The sequence below is a fragment of the Megalops cyprinoides genome, chromosome 7 (genome assembly GCF_013368585.1).
Source record: "Megalops cyprinoides isolate fMegCyp1 chromosome 7, fMegCyp1.pri, whole genome shotgun sequence".
NCBI lineage: Eukaryota > Metazoa > Chordata > Actinopteri > Elopiformes > Megalopidae > Megalops > Megalops cyprinoides.
In genome coordinates this window covers 19,163,193-19,183,279 of record NC_050589.1, presented here as the reverse complement: position 1 = coordinate 19,183,279, position 20,087 = coordinate 19,163,193, and the positions used below count along the sequence as shown (strand labels likewise).

Below are 20,087 nucleotides of genomic sequence, written 5' to 3'. Positions count from 1 at the left end.
CATGAGCATGACCAAGGAGCCCATTACAGCCTACCGTAACAGGAATGCTTTCTACATAGTTTTGTTGTGAATTATTTAAAAGAGAGAAGGACATAGAGATAAAGAGAGACGTACAGCTTTAAGGTTAAAAGCGATTTGAATGCTCATTCCCAAAACTAATCTATCCTTTAAAAAGAAAGGTTTTATTTTTATCGTTTGATAAATCTGGACGAAACATTGCAGCAGTTATTTAAACATAGTTTAGGATTACGTATTCGACTAAAGTCATTTTCCAACAGAGCAAATCAAACAAGTAGAGAGACCATCGTATGGATGTTTAGGACGAAGGTGAAGAACGAGGCTGAGTCAAGGCTTGTCGTTGCAGTGTTTGAAGAGACTCGAAGGTGTTCCGGAGTAAGAAGTGCATTTCTCGGCGCAGGTGGCTAGAGCTGTCCCCGAGAAAGGGTACACAGCTGCTTGTCCAAATGGAGCCAGTGCCGTCGGAATGGGCGACGTAATGGTTTGTCCCTGGTTCAAATAAGCCACCAGCCTTCGCATTTCCTCCAGAGCTTGCGCCTGCATGAGGATATAGTTCTTCGCCAGCAGCAAAGTCGCTATTTTGGATAGTTTTCGCACGGAGGGACTGTGAGCGTAAGGGATCACGGACCTCAGGCCGTCTAAGGCGTCATTGAGGTCGTGCATTCGTCTGCGCTCCCGTGCGTTGATGCTCAGGCGCAGCGACCTCTGCTCTTTGGGCTTCTTGGCGAGGGATCCCGAATGTTTGTCGTCGTCGAACCCCGAACTTCTCTTCCTGGGATCTAGAGGGTCGAAAGCGTCGTCGTCGTCGCTGGTCTGCTCCCCGCCGCTCTCAGTCGACTTCGCTGTCTGTCCACTGAGGAAATCAGCAGCCGGCGTAAGGGGATAGCGTCCAGGACTTCCAGCACCATGGCTAGCACCGTAGCCGAACGTTGACTGCCCGTAGCGCTGAGTCAGATCCAGCAAAGTGTCGTTGCTGATCGATTTCAGCAGATTCTCTTCCCCAACGTTCATTTTTTTAAAAAAGGTAGTCGATCAGATTAAAACGTATCCTCTCTCTTCTCCGATGTGCTTTATATTGCTTCCTTCTGGGAGTCTGCTTTCTCTGCGTGGCTTTCCAGAACAGTTGATTTGAATACAGTTGCCTTTCCTATACTTTTCTATTTGCTTGCATATGTAAATGTTTCTATAAGCATGTACTCGTCTAATGCTTATTTGCTTATGTTATGTACAATGATATTGAATGTATCTAAGACGACTCTGTGAAACTTAATGAATGTCTTCTTGACGGTTCCTCGCAGTGCGTCTTGCCCTCGCCCTGGGCAGATTGTGACTCGTTCTCCGTCCCACTTGCGCGTTAGTAGGAAAGTGTAGCCCACTGGGATTAACTATCCGTCCAATCAGGAAGGCGTTTTAATTAATAGGATTAAACGCCGCTATGGTAATAATTTCAACAAATATAACGATAATTGCTACACAAACCATCCGAAATAGTATCACTTTAAGCAGTAGACGATATTATTGCTTGGACTTATATTGATTACATCTAGAACCAGTTATTCCGTCACTTTTGTCCTTCCCCCTCATATTCTGCACGTGTTAGATGTAGCCTCTCAACATTTTGTATAGACAGAATATTTCACTATAATGATAGCGTTACTGATCACAATAACTAACCAAAACACAGAAATTGTATACAAGTTAATGCAGCTGGTTTGGAGGTTTCGAGATTTTTCGTCTCCAAAACACATTATTTATGAACACAGTATATTTTTGAACATGAAGTCCTTTAATTCATATACCTTACATTTACCTCTACCTTAGTCTTTGATCATTAGTGCTTGTGTAGCCTATAAATCCTAAATGTTGTGTTATACAGCGTTACACTTTTTTCCCTTTACGGCCCTGTTTAGAATTAAATATTATCTGACGTGCCATACAGGTTTCCACTTACACGTGTGTATTATTAAAAAATGAAAACAAATCAGTACACATGAATAAAAAATACATCTGGAGTCGTCAGGAAAAGAAAATAAAAGTATTTTACACTACAGGCAAATAACATTCCGCTGCAGTTCCTTTAAAACATTGTCAAAGGAGCATTTCCTGTCACTTTCACCATAACAACGCCACCCGTTGTCCGAAAATGGAACACTGTTTAAAACATGTTTCACATTGTTTTATAATACCAATTAAATAATACCAATAGTTTTATAAACACCACACACCCGATATTTACTATTACAATGATAAAGAGGAGAAGTCGCCTATATAGTCCTACGACTATTAGAAGGGATATACTTGCATTCGAAACGTACTCTAGTCGGCGACACATGGTACAGCACCGTACACTGTATTGATGAATTTTTCAGGAGAGGCGTCTTTGAGAGAACAGAACCATGAAGTAGACGTGCTGTGGGGAGTTAATCACATTACCTGGATATGTACCAGAAAGAGGGCTTAGTGCTAGAAAGCCCAAGGCGATGTTCGCCACATTAGCAGTATTAACACAAGTGCACTGCAATTGCTCTTGTGTCTTAGCCAATAATTAAAAATCACAAGGGGAAAAAATCCCAAGAAAAAATGAAATATTCCATACATAATCAATACTCATACGTGCATATGTCACGGTATTTCCTTGGTCGTCTATGCTTTATTACAGCAGGTGAAAAATATAATTAGGCTAAATTAGTCTAAAATATCTCTGCCTTCGAGAGCTCATGACAGCCTCATAATTGACTTGTAATTCTCAAATAAAAACAATAACGCTTTTTTGTGATTACGACGTCAGTGGGGGATTGTGCTGATTGTAGTAAACTGACTTTAATTGGAACCTTTAAAAATGTTCAGTGGTATTAACACATGGCCAGCAAATAATCATGCTAATTATCTGTTTAATTTTTCTTGAAACCTGAAATACTAAGTATCTCGTTTAAAGTTATGTCGAATCGAATCTTAAATAGTCAATTTAATTTTAGGCACCTACTCTTCAACATACGTAGATAAAAAGAATCACAACAAAATTTTAATACACACAGACTGAGTTTAAATTCAACACAGGTCCATAGATTCTATGTTGAACTAAAACTCTCAGGTACAGAAAGCCAAAATTTGCGTCCCTGATTAAACGCTACCAGCACTGACACCATGTGGTCATTTTGAAGCACTACACCTTGCTCCTCCGTCAAATTCGTGCAAGGTTAGAAGCAGAATTAAGAAAACCAAACAATAGGAATACCAAAATATCAATCAATAGACTATTTGTTTTGGAGGATTCCCTTTAACACGGTTATTTCCTCAGGTTATTCTCATCATTTTCGACTAATTTTGTACAAAGAAAGAGAGGTTCAGGCCAAAAATAGTTTCGATTAAATCGCATCAGATTCACTCCAAATCACCTGTATTGCCAACTATGAAAAATATTGTTCATGACATTTCATTTAATTGTTTATCACCAACAACAGCCAAACTAATACTGCATACATACATCTACACATACATACAGTAAACAAACACTTCCGGCAGCATTTCAATTACTTGTCGCCCGCTGTTTGTAGTGCACAATGAAAGTGGATGGGAAATTGAATGGAACGTGTAATTAAGCCTGCGTACTGTTTATATTTTACGCTTTTAACTGAATCATCTACTGAATCCACAGTCAGACAAATCAGCTACACCCCACATTCCACCACATTCAGACCTGTAGGTTAGACCCCAGTTTACGGCTGCGACTTCAAATCCTATAGTATTTCATTATAAAAATGAAACCATTTATCGAAGCCACTGTCTTTTCCGCTACACATGGAAGATTATTCATTTTGGCAACACACGATCCCAACAAAACGGCCAGTCACACCTCTCTCATTTGTTACCTCTGTATTATCTTCCTGAATATATGAGAAGAGATGGTTCAAGTCAGGTCGTGTTTTCAAGATGAGGTCGTTTCACCAGAGCAATACAGCGGGAAAGTACACAGACCACTCAAACTGGAGATTTTCTTGTGATAATTCACTATAGGGTATCATTGTTATGGACGCATAGTGGTCACCATAGGTGGTTCTTTAGACTTTACCTGCCGAATTCTCCTGTACAAAGGTAGTGTTAAACACAGGTCATATTTTAGGGCGTCGTAAACAGACTGACTGGTTCATTCTATTCACTCTTGCACCGTCGGCTGTTTTATCAGCATATCAACCCCTACCTATGAATCTTGTTGAATCTAAACAGTATAACACTTTATATCACGACTGAATTTGAAATCACGTTGCTTTTTGTACATATTAAACATATACGGTCTTTTAAATGCTTTAAACTGAAATATAACATCTCTGCCCCACACATAAATTTGTGTTTATTCTTTACGAAGAGGAGAGCTACTTATGTTGTATACACTAATATTCTACTGCCGGTTCTCTTAAAAGAATGCTATACACAATATCCCATGTCACAGTCTCCTAATGTGACCTAATAAATAGGACTGCTGCGATGTATAGAGGTGTTCTGTGTCGATGTTTTGACTTGAATTTAGATATTTCTACATAAACTGGAAATAGACGCAATATATAGAACTCGGTTAAATATGCTATTACATCAAAAGTGATTTGTACAGTGGAATGTAAGTTTGAATAACTGAATTATGTATAGGCCTAATGGTTCAGTGATGATGATAATTCTGAAGACGAATATGAGGATAGCTTATGATTACCACTATTAAAACAATATTTATGACCATGAACGGTATTAGTATTGTCTTAAATGGCCAAGGCTATATATTGTATTGTATTTCTTATAATGGATGTCCATTCATGGATTTTGGCTCATTTCACTGATAAACAATAAAGTTACCCTTGTATCTACTCCATTCATTAGGTGAAAAAAAGACTGAACTGATCAATAACAATTTTACACAACCCTTACGGTAAATTCAACCAATTTGTGGAAAATATTGGAGCTATTGGAGCTATGTTAGAGTCAGACATTAGGGCCAGAATTGTGCACTACTTGGATTTAGTGCAGTTGGATTTTGATTACGTTCTGTAAGAATTTTTCTCTACATTATTATTATTGTTATTGTTGTTGTTATTATTATTATTATTATTATTATTATTATTAGGATGGGGTCTGGGGTAACACTGAAGAGAGTACTGAAGAAACGTTCTATTAGTAAAACTGTTCTAATACTAACGAAGTACACTTCAACCAATGAAAGCCTCACAGAACTTGAAGCTTAAGATCAATACCCTGAGATGGAACAAAACAACAATTCAGTTGTCAGACGTAATGTCAAAAACTATTTATTCCTTTAATTTAAAGAATGCTACCATGGCTGGAACGTTTGGTTTCTGGAAAAAAGAAACCCCTTTCACTTTTGATGAGGGACATTATGCCATTGGGGCATACATACAGCATATCAGAAGGGTAAATTGAGTGGCATTGAATGCTCCAAGAAATCATTGCTAAAGAAAGTAAAAATTCTCACATTGTCCAGGAGGTGGCATTGTTGTTCCAAATGATTCAAACGGCCGTCAAAAAACCTTAAATAACACTGCAAGCATGCTTTCTGTATATGGATTCATGCGTCTTCTGTCATTGCCAAACACATCTGAAAATAAAATAGCAAACAAAAAATTGCGTGTCTCTCTGTGTTTAGTTTGTCTGCTTAAATGTAAAATGTAATGAGATTTGACTTTGAAACATGAATTTAAAGAAGTGTTGCTGTTTACATTACTTTGCTTATTTGTCTTAAAGTAGGGTGACCATACATCCTCTTTTTCCCGGACATGTCCTCGCTTTGGGACATAAAACATACGTCTCTAAACGAGGACATGTACGAGAAAAAGAGGACGTATGGTCACCCTACTTAAAGTAAAAAATAGTGCATGTCATGAAAAACACACAGCTCTATAACAGTCACATAAAGTTAGAAAGTCATACATTGTTTTGGCCAGATTGGTTTGCCCCAGGGTCAGGTCAGAGAATTCCATGTTTACAGGAGATGCCACATCAAATGCAAAGAATCTAACAACATAAGGGAAAAAGAGATAAGGAGAGAGTGGAGAAAAGGAAAGAACTTATTGTTTGTGAGGAAGGAGAGAGAAGGTGGGCTTCATACCACAGACATTAGCAGTTTCTGTGATTTGTAGTATAACTAGCTGACCTGTATTATTTTCATGATCGTTGTTTTTGTTGTTGTCATTGATTTTCCATCTGAGCTCTAACTTTAGCGCTGCTTTCCTTTGTTGAGGACATGCCCGTAGACCATATTCAAATTGGAAGAGAGAGACAGAGGGCAGTTGAGCCTGTTTTACTTCTAACTAGGAATTGTTTGAGGGAACTTTTCAGTTGTGACTCCCACAATGTGAGGAAAAAAAACACTGAAGGTAAAAAAACAGGTAGCAACAGAAAGGAATCCAGTTTGCTCATAGCAGGCTCTCCTCTGCCCATACACACCAAGAAAAGGTCACACTGGTGCCAAAGAGCCTCACTCACTTCTCTTTGTTCAACATTCATGTGCAGTGCTACAATCAAACTTAATTATCCCCACAGAAATCAAGCAATAGATTAATCACCTCTGTATGAAACCAATTTTTAAAGAAGATAGATCAAACTATTATACCATGGTGTTTAAAACACAAATGCTCATATGTGCTCAGTCCCAGGGGCCCTGGTTCAGATAAATTCGAAGAATAAGAAGTGATGTACAAAATATGTTGTCTGGACCCTCTCAAACATTTTGGTAGATTTGCACATTTGATTCTGCTGAACTACCATGTCAGCATATCATTTTCTAAATCATTTTCTGATAATCATATAATTATACCACCATTAATTCATCACACAATGGATCAAAAAAAAAAGTCTAGAAAACTTTTCATTTTCTGACCTCTGGAGTCTATTGGATGAACAGAGTGAACGTCCTCTGTGATGAGGATCGAGAGGTCATCAAATGAAACATTTTCTAGTGCATTAACAATCCTTTTGTGTTCACTGCATGATGGCACAAATGTGCGAAGCTCATACAAAAGAGTGTAGAACATTTTATCAAAAACAGACAAAATGGTATTTTGAAACATTAATGTTGATTTTTTTTTTTAAATTGAAAAACAAATAAACAAACACGCCAACAAACCTCAACAGCTACTATCTAATGTAGCATTCAAAGAGCTTCAGTATGACATCAAGACTGTACCTGTATCTCATGCAATGAAGGACACAAAATGGCAAAAAATAAATACTGTTAAAATGATATGAGGTACATGACAATGCGCCTCAGTGCCCATCCCAGCATCAGAAATGCAGCCAGTTTCCAGTTTCTAAGCAAAGCAGGGATGCTTACGCCAAAATAGCTTAGACTTTACATGGAATGACCCTTTTAGCTTAGCGAGTCTCTGCACATTTTCATCACAAAAGCCGTGACATTGACTGTGTGCATTAGAAATTTAATTACATAGTTATCAATTATGAAATTATTTAAAACACATTTAGCTCTGATACAAAAGTCCATTCTATTATTAACCAGTCTAGCATGCTTAAGCACACACCCTCATTAATAATAAATAGTTCTGAATAGTTCTGGACCTAATTAAAACCCAACAATTTAATGGCTTCTTCCCTCTGTCAAAAGACTGTTGATAGGCAATGAGGACAGACCACTGCTTTGTGGCTGCTGGTGGATGCTTTTTTTTTTTTCCCCATATCAAGTGACCAATTGGGTAGCAACGCAATCTGTATCTCAAAGATCTCAGAGAGTCAAGGAAAGAATCCTTTTTGTCTGGTCATTGGATCAGAATAATAATTTATTTTCAGCCCTCAGAAGGGTTGTCATAGCAGCACAGCAATTATAGTCTCTGATTTAGTTTTGTGTGAATGCACAACATTAATGTATTCCTTAACATTCCTTCAGCATTCAAGGAAACTTCAAGAATTTATCAAGCAAACGACATTTCAGGTGAGCAGTAGGAAGACTAAGACCCGCCTGTTACATTTCAGAACCAATATCAAAGCCCATGGTACTAAATAAGATGATCCCACCATTAAAAATCCATTCTAATTTCTTTTCTCTGGAGAGTAATGAATCCAGATGGACCAAGGACACCTGGATTAGTGACCAATAAAGATGTAATAAAAGTTGGTGAATGCTCATTTGTCAGTATCGAGAGAATAACTGGAATGATCATTTCTAAACTAACACAGGCTGTCACGCTAAAAGGATAAACCTGTCTGAAAAAAGGGTTGCTTATCTTTTCCCCTTCTTCTTGGTTGCATTGTTTTTTCCTATCTTCCTTTTTTATGTCTTGAGAAGACGGAAGATGAAAGGATCCTGGTATCTGACGAGACATGAGCCCCCCTGCTGTTCCTCCTGAATTAATTCAGCCGTATGATTTTAATCAAGGTCAGGAGAATACACACTTTCTAGTTCATCACTGGGCATTTGAGAGAAGAAGCAAATACCTTCTAAAGCTCTCTGCTTTGGAGCACAAAGACCATCCTGGTGCTCTCCTGCTCCTCAGCCAAAATCCTCACATCTCATCTGGTCTCTGTCTCACTTCAGTGTTAATGGCTCATCTTCCTCAAAGGAAGCACAGGCAGTGCATCAAAATACCCCAACACTCAGAGTTTTTCCTTTAGGGTAAACAGTCTGTACTGCAACTTATTGTAACTACCATGCTGCATGAACTCCCTCACTCCATTCCATCAATGGCTGACTGGAGTGGTGGGAGTGTCAGTCTCAATCTGCGTATCACTCTGTCCCATCGCCACACTGTTTTTGTCTTCTGGCTTTCTGTAGCTTTCTGTGTCATCCTACCCAATGACAATGCCTTCATGCCTTCATGGCTTCCCTCTTTTAACTCACCAAAAAAAGAAAATTTTGACGTTTTGGTGACAATATTTAGTAAATTGCTGTTTGATATGTATGAAATACTTTATGTTTAGTAACCAATTTGCATAAATTTGTATCAGCATTATATCATTGTAGCACTGTCATACAAAAACAATTAATGTATCACACAGCATCAGTGTTACTCTAGAGAGGAATGTTTTCTGTATTGTAGAATCAAAGGCATTTTCTATGTTTCCTGCCCTTTGTATTTCCATTTTTATGCTCTTTAATATTACATTTAATTTTGTTTTGTATATTACTATTACTTTTTTCTGTGCCCAGTTCTGTAATTGTTATCATCCACATTATTACAGGAACCTTTGCTTTTATACCTTTGCTACCTCATCCTAATAAATTACCTTCAAAGTGAAAAAGAAACCACATAGGAGGGGAAAGAAAGAGTGAGGGAACGTGAAAGAAATCAGAATCTATGAAGTATTACAGATTCACTCTGCAAATGTATTTCTTGACAGCTTATCCCTGCACCCTTATTTCATATTTATAAAGCAGACGCTTAAACTGGTCTGCAGACAGACAGCATAACGGAGAAGAACAAGCTTTTACTGTCCTGTACCCGTTAAATGGAAAAAACCCAAATGCATATCAATTCTAAAAGAAAAAGCAAAAGTTAAAGAAAATCTAAAGTGAGCCAGGAAGTGTGAAACACTGCACCTTTTCTGTAGTGAACTTGCATGTTTATACTAAAGTGGCAGTGGACCCACCTCTGCGTATCTGGTAATCAATGCGTGTCATAAATGTGATGATTGTCTTCTTACCTTGCTGTGTTTCAGGGGTGAGTGGAACATCTGAAAATATTGTAGACTTGTTCAGGAGACTTTTAGTGGCTTCAAGTGGAAGAGATCATTTATGACTGTGTGTTGCACTGTAAATTCTGAAGTGCATGCTGCTGGTCTCAGTTCATATGCTCTGGCATCAGATTAAGATAGAGAACTACACAGCTAATAGCTGAAAAATAGTCAAAGTGCTCCTGCAGTCTTGGAAAGAAAATGTTTTCCAAAGCATGTTTATTTCTTTCAAAAGTGACAATTCAGTCTATTTGAAAAAATACTGTAGTTCCTATGAGAAATGGTATTTTCTCAATATGAATCTCAATATGAAGACTACTGCATATCACAAAAATACCTAAACAATGATCATATATGAAGTACATATATCATCAACAGCAAATAATAATACAACTACTAATGATTACAATAATTACTATTAATTGATTAATTTCTAAATGCTTGCCCTTAATTGCATAGGGCTACAATGTGTTTACCAGCTGTTTTCTCCATAGGAGGAGATAAAGTAAAGACAATCAAACAGACAGACACATTAGGAACAGACTGACACAATCATCATTTCAAATATCACAGAGAACCACACACACCACACAGAGAATGAACTGTAGCCATGACTTGCAGCTGTGCAGTGTGGATGTGTGAGTGGTATGTGAATTATGGTGTTCAGAAGCTCTTGATTGACACTTCATTGACATGATCATGACATAACTGACATACTGCAGCATAATGGGGTCCAGTCCACTCTTGCGCAATCCAGTTCTGTCCAGTTCCATACGGTCCAGCCCAGTCGCAATCCCAGTCTTAGTCCCAGTACCAGGGCCTGCCCTTGTTCCGGCTCTGATGGCTGAACTTGTGCATGATTCCAAAAAGGCAAGCATCTTATTTTCGGGAACGCTATTGCAATGCCTGGGAACCTGGGAACTCAATAGAGATGGAAGACAGTTGGGTGTCCTTTATGAAACAAGCTACAGTGAACACATGCTGTTCAGGAAGTTCAGTTCATCCCAGAAATAGACTGAATGACAACGATACATCAATTTGATTGCAGAAGGCATTTCAGCATTGTTTGCAGCCGACCACGGTCAATTAAATATGTTCATTCCTTTTAATGATTTATAACACGTGTCAGTGTTAAATAGACTCAAGCCGAGGTTACCCGCACTTGAGAGAGAAATCGACGAAAAACTACCACGGTTTAAAGAGACACACAGTGTGGGCTGCAGAACAAAACAGCTATCTGTTAATGTAATGGCACGCTGTGCAATATGTCGGCTCCTTCTCAAAGACCTAGTCTGCAGCTCCCTGTTGCCATGGAAACCACGGACCAGGCATTATCCAAAGGTGACAAGCAACTTGGCATTTGGTGCACAGGTTGTAATAGACCTATTTATCCACTCGGGGGCAGCACGTAATCATTGCTCTACCACAATCCTTGACAATGGGGACCACGGTTAAGTGTGCGCACCATGTCATCTATAATGCTAAATGGTAAATATATGCTTTGCATTAAATATGCACACTTATCAATCTGACAATGTATTTACAAATTGCCCCTGCATTTAAAGAACTGCTATTTGAAGGTGCGACTTAGAATATTCTGACACGGGCAGGCTCAGCTTATAGACACATGCTCAATTCATCTCCCTCTCCGTCTCTTCATTCTCTCCCTCTCTTCCTATCTTGTCCTCTCCTTTTTTTATTTCGTCTCTGTCTATTTTTCCCCTCACTCTGCCTTCACGTCTCTCCCTCCTTCTCTCTCTTCCAACGTCAAACTCAAAATTCAAATTCCAAATGAGCTTTACAGGCATGACAATAAGCAGAATTGTGCTGCCAAAGCACTTCCAAACAAAACTGATGAAACACACAAAAGTCAGAATTATTAATAGCACTCCTTTTTGGACTGATGCAGAACCCAGGCAAAGGAAAAAAAAAAAGAAACAGTGAACATTAACAATATCCAAATATGCATGAAGAAATATAAAGCATTTACAAAAATAAAATTTGAATCAACTGAGATATAGTCATATTTTTGAAAAGACTTGCCGGATACATAGTGATTACACAGTCTGCCAAAGGATGTGACAGTCTGTGGTGAACTGGGAGGCTGGGCAGCTGTTTGGTCTCAAGAATTTTGGTTTTTATTTTGAATATAGTAAGGGAAATGTGTGTTATTCCTATAATCTTCTGTAAATATTTTTCTGCTATTAATAGGTATAATATGGTAGAAAGTGCTTTTGTCTGCACCTCTGCTGTCTCACAATGACCCCAAAGACGGCCCTCTCCAAGTAGTTATGACTGTATATATTGGCCTCTCATTGGTCAGGCTGTGGTCACGTAGACTATACGTAGTCAAGATCTATTTCCACCTTATATTTCTGACAGTGAGGAGACAAGAGTGAATTATTTTCGACCTTTGGTACATCTCTACCCCTTCAAAGCAAAGTTCTCTGTTTTTAAAACTGCAATACCAGTCATAAGAGAAATAATAATAGAGAACCAATCTCTAGAAAGTGCCATAAGCTTACCACTAATTTTGATACCTACATGATTGTCATTTTTTACTTATTGTCCTGTCCATTTAATAGAAATCATGTTTGGTCTTTGCAGCTTGAACACTCATCTTCCACAGGTTGTAACATGCTGCCAGGGTCACACACAAGGCTATCAATGACACTGCGCATTTCAGCAATACGGATCATTTTTCAGTTTATTAAATGGTGGGAAGTAGGGAATATCCCAATATTTCCAAAATATTTATATTTTAACATTTTTAGAACATCAGAAGTCTCATAGTGGCCATGACAGAAACAGCATCTCCCATATCTTTTACTGTGACTCTTTTCTGTCCTGTGTTTCATACCTCTCCTGACCCTCTCTCTCCAGCGTCAGCACACCCTGCAAAAAGACTCTTTTTGGCTACACATTTGCAGCTATGTGGCCAAAAAGAGAAAATTCCCAATGTGGCCCAGCATTGTGATTTATTTTAGAGAAATTCTGTGCCTGCTGAAGCTGTGTTGTCAAATGAACCATAAAGGATACTGAAAAGAAGTGATCAGTGCTCAAACACACACACACACACACACACACACACACACACACACACACACACACACACACACACACAAACGTACATACCCACACATACATACACACTCATGCACCAACAAATCTTAAAAAACAATCTAATGATGTCAGGGTGCAGCTGAAATACAGTTAAGGGAAGGTGGAACTAGCACAGTGAGAGAGAGAGAGACAGAGCCATACGTGACATCTACCCTCCTGTCGGACAGAAAACTGCAAGGGGTCCGGTGCCTGAAGCCTTGCAACAGGAGCTTTTGAAGGGGAGTTGGGGTTTAATTGCATATTCATTGATATGAATGGGGCTGAATTGGCATCAATGACAGGGCTGGTAGCGGGGCTCCGCATGCAGGTCTGTGCCAGTGCACAGTTCACGTGTGGAGCAGAAACACTGAGGAGCCTAATCATGCTGGCTAACAAACACTTTACTCAATTCAGGACTCCCTCTTATTTCTTACAAAGCCAAACAATGTTAACACTGTATCCAGATCCTCTGTATGTGTCTGTGTGTGTGCTTGGTGCATGTATGTCATTTTAGTTATTATTATATAAATTTCACTGGCTTTCCCCATAGTGATATAGGAACAGTGCAATGTGTATTTTAACTGTAGTGTAACAGATTACCAGATATTAGGGAATCGCGCATTCTGCATCCCCTGTGAGGCCGAGCAGGCCGAGCTGACTCAGGAGCCTCAGAATGAGCACAGCTCACGCAGCCATGGTTTCTCCAGCTCCTGATCGGGAGCTGGTTGTGTAAAGATGCCGTGTTGTGGAGCATGGTGGGGGGGGCCGGCCCCACCGTGGAGGGGAACAGAGTTGGTGCCGGGGTGAGGGAACAGAAGCTACGATTAATTGAGATGAGTTTGTCTGCGTCTAAATCACTCCACTGAGAAAATCTCCATCTGTTTAAAACAGTGCAGGGCCTTGACAGAGAGAGGGGGAAGGAGTGAAGGAAAGAGACAGGGAGAGAAAGAGAGAGAGAGAGAGAGAGAGAGAGAGAGAGAGAGAGAGAGAGAGAGAGAGAGAGAGAGAGAGAGAGAGAGAGAGAGAGAGGTAGAGAGAATGGCCATGCAAAGAGCAATGCAGCATCCTACACCACATTCTCCCAAATTCAACACACACTGACATTGAACTAACATACACTTTACACACTAACACACATATCCGAAACCAATGCACGCGTCACGCATGAACACACACAATGACCCTAAAGTGACGCACATCACACATTAACACATCACAATAGCCCTAAATTAACATACACATTGCACAACAACACACAATAATCCTAAACTAACACCCACGCCAACACATCAACAATAACCTAATAACATGCAGTCCAATACAAACTTAACCATGTGCACGCCTCAGACATACACAAACATCCCACATACACAAACACATACAGACCCTAAACTAACAAATACACCATGCAACAATGCACACTGAACTGAAACTAACACACACTCTGCATGAATGTACACTTCACACACCAGCACACTGCACTAATGTAAAATCAATCCCCACTTGATAAACGCTGGCAAACACAATTTCCTCGCTGTTATCAGTGACAGCAGCATTACACAACACTGTACATAAATTTGCTATTGGGCAGCACTAAAGTCAGTGTGGACTTCACATAAAAACTACACATCTGAATAAAGCCTGAAAAGGAACAGACCTAAGAGAAGAAAATCAATAGAAGAAACTAATAGAAGCTAAAAGCAATAGAACAAACTAATAGTCTGCAATTTGTATTTTTCACAATGAACAAAATAAGTACAATTTTATTATTACCAGCTCTGCAGAAAGCGACAGTATATTTTTGCAAATTACAATGTGTTTCTCTAAAGGCATGAAGGTCCATTTTAAATGAGCAATCTTAGCTGCACGTTCTCCTATTTCAGATAAAGAGAGTGAAATCAAAGATATCAATACGTGACATCCCAAAACTGTTTTTGTTTAAGTATGATTGGCTGCAAGCCTTGCTTTATTCAACATATATTTATTGGGCAGAAATAAACAAGTTGATATGGTCATTTTTATGAAAGATTTCATGTAGGGTGATTTACACAAGCGCTCCTATTTATGAAACAGAAAGGCAGGACACATTAGGAGGTATCAAAATAACATCCCCAGTTGAGTACGCCCTGCACTGGTTTAGTGTGGGCTTTATATTAATTGGTAGAATTATTATCGAATCATAGCTGCATGTAAAAACACAGGGAGTGTGATAAAAAACATCCTTCCAAATAAATTAGGACGTGGACATAATCGTTTTCCTAAGCCAGCAGAACTGCTCTCCTCCACACAGTAAAAAGCGGTGTTCTCTTTGTCTTGTGCACCATCTGTGATGTCTGTGGGTTTATTCCATTCTTGCTCAGCACCAATCCCAGGCTGCACTGCAGCAGCCGCCTACTCGCCCCCGCGCCATCAGATTCTCATCCATTCGAACAGACATCTAAGAGGACCATTGCTCTCTGTACAGTGCAGCGTAATCTCTTCTAGCTTACTGAAATAATTGTGTGATAACAGCCCCTCTCCACCGCTGTGACCTTCGACCCCTTTCCCCGCTTGTTTGAGCCTTGTGGCGCCCTGCTCTTTGTGGGTGACACCAATCTAAAACACCCGGTCTGTGCATCTCTGTCCCCCCAGTTATCTTGCGCTCTGCTGAATTTGTCTTAAAGGGGAAGGCCAAAATAACAGAGAGAGCGCTGATCCACAGCCAGAGTGGACGGTCTCAGCAGTCCCCTTTAAACCATGTAAAACACTAAAACAAATGCACATCTGGTCATGTAAAAAAAAAAAAAAAAAACTCTACTCCGAGAATTTCCTTCACTGAAGTTTTTTTTTGATGGGGTCAATCAGATAGAAAGGAGTGATTATCATGCAACCGTGTGGTAATTTCAATGTCTGCTCTACTGCAGAAATTCATGCACATGTGCGTCCACAAACGGACACACACACACACACACACACACACACACACACGCACACACGCACACACTATTGAAAACCACTGGCATGGAGCCCCCTGCGTCCACATGGGGGGAAATGTGGAAAGCCGCTCTGCGTGCTGGCGGGAAGGGTGGGGGGGTGGGTGTGGGGGGGGGGGGGGTGCTGCCTGGGAGCTGAGAGCGCCGCACGTCTGAGCGCTCGGCACTGCCACTGGGCTTTTCCTGCTGATCTGTGTATTCACAGGGGAATATTGCTCACCTCAGCCTTTTCCTCCCCTGTGACAGGGTCTGGCGCTGCCGTTGTTGTGGAGGGAGAGGGGAGCGGGTTACGCTCGAGGAGCCACAGTGAGCCGGCGCTCTCCCGCGTGATTATAGGACCCCGGTCACGCCAGACGCCCGGCGCTTGTTGTTTTTCTTTTACCATGTGACAAATAAATTTGTGTGCGCATTTTTAATTAATCATGCAGCACCGATGACAGACCAACGGTGGGGCTGCAAGGACAGACATCTGCGCAGGCCTTGCTTTGCTTGCAGGGCGGAGCAGAGTGGGGGGATTGGGCGGGGGGGGGGGCAGTCAAGCCTAACCGATGACCCTGAGGAGAGATAATGGCCGCCCCAATGGAATCCTGCGTAGGAGCTGCACGTGTGCACGCTGCACCACCCCACGCTGCCACTGTGTTTGTACTCACCACCTGCTGGGCCCGGCTTTAGTCGTCACCCCTCATGGCAGCAGACCTGCTGCCGACGGTTTTCAGAGACTTGGGAAGGATGTTTATATCTTATCTGAGAGTTTACCGAATAAATTCAGAATGTGCAAAACGAGCCAATAATCTAAGCACAAATGAGCCACACCTAAGAAGAGTTAAATAGCAACATGAAGCTCTAAGCTGCTATTTCGACTGGATTCGTCTGTTTCAAAAGTTTGAGGGAACACGTCTTTCAATTACCATGTAACTGAAAATGGATAAATTGCTGTATAGAGTGTGAAATTAAGACCAGATAGCAATGCATTCAGAAGAAAGATGCACACATACACACAGACATACGCATGCACACGCACGCACGCACGCATACACACACACACACACACACACACACACACGCACACACACACACACACACACACACAAATTCTAGGGAAGACATCAAAGCGCTGCTCTCCATAAAAATAGAGTCAGAGTCTTTGATCTTTCTCTGCCAGTTCTGATTAATTTTAAGATTTACAGTTGAAACCTACAGGGAGCTTGCCAGCAACACACCCATTTGTGGCATTCATTCATTTTCTTTTTAATCATGAGCTTTGTCTCAGTTTGAGATTTTCTGAAGTGCAGGATCAGTCTTAGTAGTGCGTATATTTACACATGGAGGAAGCCACATGACACGTCACATCTCCCTTTGCACGAAAAAGTGAACGGTTGCACTGTGTTTAGGACACGCCTGTTTCACCATGACATGTTTTTGATGCCTCAAAACAAAAATCAGACAGCGCTGTGCAGAGAACTGAGAATGCCGCATCATGGGACAATAAACGATTTTCAAACAGGCCAATACATGCCATAGCTTTGTCTTCATCCTTCACGTGGCATCAAAATCTTAAGTGACTGCAAATCTGGTTTGTCAGAATTTTTCCACAGCTATTTTGACCTAATTGTAAGTTGCATATTTCCAGTCACAATTTACATTATGTTACCATTACTGTATTATGTTATATGGATACATAAACAATTATAACACTTGCATATTTTAAAAAGTAAAAGTAATGCAACATGAATTGTAATAAACATCAAGCTCATTTGATTCTCATTTGCTTTTTAGAATGAAAATTTTTCTGAGCCACATTAACAAAATAAAAAGTTTTTTTTATTATTTTATGTAATTTGTTGTAATATGCTTTTAATTATCTGTAATTGCTGTGAGTGAAAAAGTATAATTTCATCACAAATACCTAAATTACTGCAATGTCTCTGGTTGAATGCGGGGATGAGGACGGAATGTTGGAGCCTCTCGAACGGGGGCGAAGTCGAGGGGTCGTGCTACCACCCTCTACTGACATCGCTCAGCATGGGGTCCACCAGATGAGGAACGTGGCGTGACAGGCCACGAAAGAAAGGGGGGGGGGGGGGGGGTGTACCTGTGCGACTTCGGCAGCCGGAGCCAAGATGGCTGCCGGGGCCGCATGCAGTTAGGGCAGAGGTGTGGGACTAAGCCGCGCTCACAGGGCCCTGGGATTGTCCAGGGCGAGAGGGATGAGGGAGTGGCCCCGAGACCGTCGGCACGGGCGGGAAGCAGCCCTTCCTCTTGCACACCGTTTCATCACGTACACTTTCATCTCACCCTGGGCGCTGCTGCAGTTTGGTTCACATTTGAAATGGCGGATAAGTAATTGTGGGAGATATTTTTGCTCTGACCCACTTTGGTGTCGCACTTGTTCTTCTTAAAGGAGCAGCATGACATTTTCTGGGGGGGGGCTCCTCTGACTCTCTTTGGTTAAAAGAGAAACAAACATTCAAAAAAAAAAAAGCCATGAACAATGAGACAAAGGGAAAATCCAGAAGTGTCTGTTATCCAAAAACAACAGATACATCTATTAAGAGGGGCAATTATCATTAAAATGATTGTGTTCATTGTGTTAATATGTTAATTATTTTTGCAAATTTTAGTACCCCATTATTTTCAGGAGCTTAACACAATCATCTAAAAAGGGGTCAGGGAATAATTTTCTAGTTTTTCCTGTATCGGTTAAAATGTTTTTTTTTTCTGCTTTTTAAAATCATTTTAAAAATATACCCACAGTTAAGCACTCTGTAACAATATGATTTTAGATGGCTCTGTAATAAATAGATTCTAATCTATTCTAATCTATTCTGTTGGTTGTTTGGTTGATTAATATCACCTATATATTCAAGAGAGACAACCAATTAAAATTTTCACTAAGGTTCATGAAAGTATTTTACATCTCACAGGGTTTAGCGTGTATTCTGTTAGTCCATGCAGAGATAAATTGAACAAAACAGTTGTCTTTTACTACTGAATTTCCAGCCAACATTGGAAGTCCCTGAAAACCTCATCCCTGTCAACGAGCAGGACATCACAAACGCCTGCTTTCTCCTCATGGGACAGAGGCTGTGTCATTGGCTGCTGCAGGTCTTATAACTGTGACAAACAGACAACAGCACTCTTTCATGCTTCTCAAAGCAATAATAACTATCATAGTAATTACAATACTAAATTTAAAAAAAGTCTCTCTGAATTGGTGTAGAAACAAAAAGCGTGTATCTGCAGTAGAACTACACATGAAATGAATGCTTATTAAAATGATTTTTTAAATTTAATTAGGTGACGACACTGTTGTGTGTCAAATCATCACACTTCTTCTAACAGTGTAAAAACCAAATTCCATAGTTTTTCCATGTTTTTTTAAACTGCACAGGGGCACATCACATTCACAAATAAAGGTCCATTTTGTGCCATTCAAAAACTCAAATCCAAACCCAAATTTTGAAGTTTTGACTGAGCGTCACACATTTTAATATACGATTGCTCAGCAGTAGCTCTCTGATTAAAAAAAAAAAAAAAGCCTGAGAGAGAAGGAGAGAGTGCATTGTGAGTCACGGCTCCCTATGCGTTCGGAAACAAAACGCATCACTACGGGAAAGCGACAACTCATCGATGGACCCTTGGCAGACGCCTCGCGGGCTCTGCTCTTCCTCAGGCACCCCCCCCCCCCTCATCGATACCCCGCTCATTCGTTTTCTTACTGCTGAGGAAGGGCTGAAATGAACTGCCAATGGGCTTGATTGATGACGTCTGTCACCAGGGACAATGACCAATGGCAGGTCAACGAGGTCACATGAAATCTATTCTGGCCTTACTGTTCGGCTGAACAAAAAAAAAAAAAAAACAAGCTAAACACAAAAGAGGAAAGTAATGGCATATCGCATGCAGAAAGAAGACAGGGGATAGCCAGGGAAAAAGGTGTGCATGTCTGCCATTGAACAGAGAGGGTAATTACTAGACATGTTAAGACTGCCCTATGCAGTTGGAAAAAGGAAGAAAAAATTTCTTCATTTTAATCATTATTCTCTCCTGCAGATTATATGCATAGCCCCATCACAATATATTTCTTCCCTGTGAAAGGTCAGATTGGCGACTGAGACATTTGTTTGTTTGTTCCAATGTCGGCACTGACAAAAATGAGACAGGACAGGCAGGGTTTCAACATATAGTGACGCTAACAGGCACCCCGCTGTACCAGCAATGGCAAAATTCTCTCACCTTTAAACCCAACTTAAATTCAAACCACATAATGGCTTGAAGAAATAATCAAAATAATAAAAATTATAAAAATAT

General features: G+C 40.3%; 1 protein-coding gene across 1 annotated transcript; it reads right to left on the bottom strand.

Moving 5' to 3' along the window:
* Positions 1–325: 325 nt before the first annotated feature.
* On the bottom strand, positions 326–1,327 carry bhlhe23 (basic helix-loop-helix family, member e23). The gene has a single exon (XM_036534294.1). It carries the CDS (start codon positions 1,027–1,029, stop codon positions 346–348), a length of 684 nt encoding a protein of 227 aa, XP_036390187.1. The 5' UTR covers positions 1,030–1,327; the 3' UTR covers positions 326–345.
* Positions 1,328–20,087: the final 18,760 nt, after the last annotated feature.

Coding starts and splice junctions, on each gene's coding strand:
- bhlhe23 (XM_036534294.1), bottom strand. CDS start 1,029: ATGAACGTTGGGGAAGAGAATCTGCTGAAATCGATCAGCAACGACACT.